Source organism: Apaloderma vittatum, unplaced genomic scaffold, assembly GCF_000703405.1.
Source record: "Apaloderma vittatum isolate BGI_N311 unplaced genomic scaffold, ASM70340v1 scaffold29840, whole genome shotgun sequence".
Classification (NCBI taxonomy): Eukaryota; Metazoa; Chordata; class Aves; order Trogoniformes; family Trogonidae; genus Apaloderma; species Apaloderma vittatum.
The window spans coordinates 337-4,021 of NW_009694408.1; the positions used below are offsets into that span (position 1 = coordinate 337).

Here is a 3,685-nt window from a genome sequence, read left to right on the forward strand (position 1 = left end):
TTCACGGACTCTTTTACCCATGAAACTAAGCATCCTGCCTCACAGTTTCAGTATCAAATGCTGCAAAGTTGTTTCCCCCATTTTTTCAACACTGTTCAAAATCAAAGCTCTGTGCATTCTCTACTACCACTGGGGCTGGAAAACAGGATGTGTGAAGAGAGGAATCACTGCCTGACATGGCACACAGATGTCCAGGGAAGACTTTTGCCTTGGAAATCACCTGTGTTACCATTTCCCACAAAAGGGAAAAATTTTACGACAGAACTCCACTTTGCTTAAATACTCCTCACCTGATCCTCTAACTGCAAGAGTATTTCTCGCTTACTCTAGACTTCCTCCTTGATTTCAGGGACCTAGGATTCCTAAAGAATGATCTTACTCATAAAGATTAAGGCAAAGAACACATTCAGTACCTCGGCATTTTCCATGTCCTGTTTAAAGAGGCTGTAGAGCATCGGCAACAAAGTAACCCATTCAGTTGATGCAGGGCCAGTAGTGGACATTGAATACTTGGAGTTCTCCAAGGCTTTTGATACAGTCCCCCACAGGCTGCTCCTTGAGAAAGTGACACATTACAACCTAAACAAGTGGTTTGTGCGGTGTGTTGTGAACTGGGTGACAGACTGTAACCAGAAGGTGGTAGTAAGTAGTTCCTTCTCAAACTGAAACCCAGTCACAAGCGGGGTCCCTCAGGGGTCAATACTGGGCCCACCGTTATTTAGTATCTTTATAAATGATCTGGATATTGAGATCAAGACCACTCTAATGAAGCTTGCAGATGACACCAACATGAGTGGAGAAGTTGACCCTCCAGATGGGAGAGTCACCCTCCAGGAAGACCTGGACAGGCTGGAGGAGTGGTCTAGCAGGAACCTTAGGAGGTTCAATGGGGACAAGTGTAAGGTCTTGCACCTGTGAATAACAGCCCATGAATGCAGCTCAGACTGGGATCTACCTGGCTGAAGAGAAGCCCTGTAGAGAGGAACCTTGTTAGACAGCAGGCTCAACATGAGTGAACAGCAGCAAGAAAAGCAAATAGGGTGCTGGGCTGCATTAACAAGGGCATACTAGTAGAGATAAAGAAATCATCTTACCACTCTACTCAGTGGTGGTCAGAACACACCTTGAGTACTTTGTTCAATTTTGGTCCCTGCTATACAAAAAAGGTGCAGACAAGTTTGAAAGGGTCCCGAGAAGAGTCACAAGGATGATTAGGAGACTAGAAGACTCGCCATATAAAGAAAAGCCGAGAGAACTCAGTTTGTTCAGTCTTGAGAAGAGGAGGCTCAGGGGAAACCTTATTACTATGTACCATTAGATAAAGGGTGACTACCAAGAAGTTGGAGATTCTCTTTTTATGAGGAATCACATGGATAAGAGAAGGGGTAATGAATAAAAGTAACTCGTGGGGAAATTCTGATTGTACTCCAGAAGACAATTTTTCACCATGAGAGCAATTAGACATCAGAATAATATTCCAAGAGAAGTGATGGATTCTCCAGCCTTAGAAAATTTTAAGGCTCAGCTTGAAAGGGTACCAGACCATCTCGTTTAAACTGTATTTCTTTACCTTAAAGGATTGGATGAGATGATCCTTGAGGTCCCTTCCAACCCAGTAATCTATGATTCTATGATTTAGAGAAGGCCCAGCCATTCAGCTGTGGCACCACATTTCCCCTAGCCTTCCTTTGTCATCCCTGACCTCACAGAAGATCTTTTTCTTCTCTTTGACAGTCATCACCAGATTCAGTTCCACTTGGGCTTTATCTAACCTAGCCACAGCCTTGCGTGTGTGGACCTCCCAGGTTCCTCGCCCTTGTTGCCATCTTCTGTATTCTTCCTTCTTGTGTTTTAGTTTTGCCACGCTTTCCATGCAGGCTTCCTCTTACTGTTTCCTCTGTTTCTTCTCTATGAGACAGATTGGTTTTGAGCTGGGAGGATGTAATTTTTGAATTTTGGGCAGCTTTCTTGGGCCACGCTTACCTTAAGCAATTTTCCATGTAGATCTTGGGAGACACCAAAGTCGTCTGTCTTAAAAGCCTGAGATGCAAACTTGTGGTTACCCTCCTCCCTCCCTTCTGGATCTTGAACTTCACCCTTTCATGGTCACTGCAGCCCAGGCTGCCTTTAATCTTCACATCCGCAACAAGCCCTTCCTTCTTGTTACATATGAGGTGCAGCACAACACCTCACCTGTCACTTGTGTGATGAAGTTGTCCTGCACCCACCCCAGGAGCACTTCCTGGCTCTCTTGCATCCTACTGTGTTGTTCCTCCAGCAGATATCATGGTGGTTGGAGTTCCCCATGAAGACCAGGGTCTGTGAAGGTGAGGCTGCTCCTTACTGCCTGTAGAGGACGCCATGTAGTCCTGAATGGACAGACAATCACTGTTCCAGAGGGATACTCAGTCTTTGGGGGTCTCATCATAACCCATCTCCCTAGAGCCAACACACCAACAGCTCTCAGCCAGACTTCTCTCATCTTTCCCACCACTGACATGCAGCAGTCTGTAATTTCTGGCTCCCTTGCAGGGAGGATCATGCAGTAGAGGAGATGGATGAGTGCCTGGAGAAGTATGGACAGATGTTTGTCTGTCAGTCTGTGTGGAAGAAGAGCAAGAGAAGAGATGGAGGTAGAATGAGACTGGCACAGACAACTTGTGGCTGTGAGAAGAGCCACTGACCCCAGGGAAAGGCGTTTTGTTGAAAGGTTATTGCTTCTCTACTCTGCTACTTTCACCTTCCAATGCCTCCAGCACGGATGAATGTTTCCTGTGTACCCTCACCTCTTTGCCCTCCAAAGCAATGTCGTTCTCCCTCAGCACTCACAACGCAGAAAGAGAAACCACCTAAGTGACAGAGGCAGGCTTGCAGCAATGTTGTAATGAATCTAAAGAGCAAAATTAGGTCAGTCCTAGGGAAGGTCCCCAGTGTCAGGAGCATCAGAATCAATCAAGAGTCTGGTTCCCTTTTCCTGTGGCAGAGATCCTACAGGCCATCTGCGGACCTGCCTAGCAAAGGGAGACAGGCTAGCAGGTCCCTGCAGGCTGGTCTCTGGAGTCCTTACAGCAGGCTTTGACAGAAGAACAAGACAACAAAGAGAAGAGAGAATGAGTGGAAGACAAGAAAGAGATATGTTGGCCATGACTTTGAAGATCTCAAACTGATCCTTTCAGTCTTGGCCCTGCAGGATAAGCCAGAGATAGTCAGCAGCTCTTAAAACAATGGCATGAAGTTTGATCCTCTGTTGAGCACTGTGTTCTGAGTTCCTGGGGTCCTTGTCCAAGGCCATTGTAATCAGCTTTAGCAGGGGGGGCACCGTCTGCCACAGTAGCGGTTGGTGATGCAGGAGAGGTCAAAGCCCCCAGAGTTGATGGGCACGCCCTCGCTGCCAACAGCAGCGGAGGTGGAGTTGCCCACAGCGGTGTTCTGTGGGAAGGAGCTGAGGATGGGTCCGGGCAGGGTCACCACCACAGGGGAGGGCTGGATGACAATGGTGGAGCTCTGGCACTGCCGCACACAGGGCTCATTGCAGCTGTTGGCCAGCGGGGCTGGGCCACAGGGCTGGCAGCAGGGCTGACATGGGTTGCAGCAGGACATGGCTCAGGATCTGAGATGCACCTAGGGAGATGGAGGAAACAAAGGATGGGGATGAGAGAGGAGCAGCTTGTCACCACACCATGAG

The 3,685-nt window shown here is 47.9% G+C and overlaps 1 protein-coding gene across 1 annotated transcript; it reads right to left on the reverse strand.

Moving 5' to 3' along the window:
- Positions 1-3,303: 3,303 nt before the first annotated feature.
- On the reverse strand, positions 3,304-3,600 carry LOC104272544 (feather keratin Cos1-2-like). Its single transcript, XM_009867568.1, has one exon. The coding sequence runs from the start codon at positions 3,598-3,600 to the stop codon at positions 3,304-3,306; it is 297 nt and encodes a 98-aa protein (XP_009865870.1).
- Positions 3,601-3,685: the final 85 nt, after the last annotated feature.

Bases quoted from the DNA above. Each gene is read 5' to 3' on its own strand.
- LOC104272544 (XM_009867568.1), bottom strand. From the start codon at position 3,600: ATGTCCTGCTGCAACCCATGTCAGCCCTGCTGCCAGCCCTGTGGCCCA.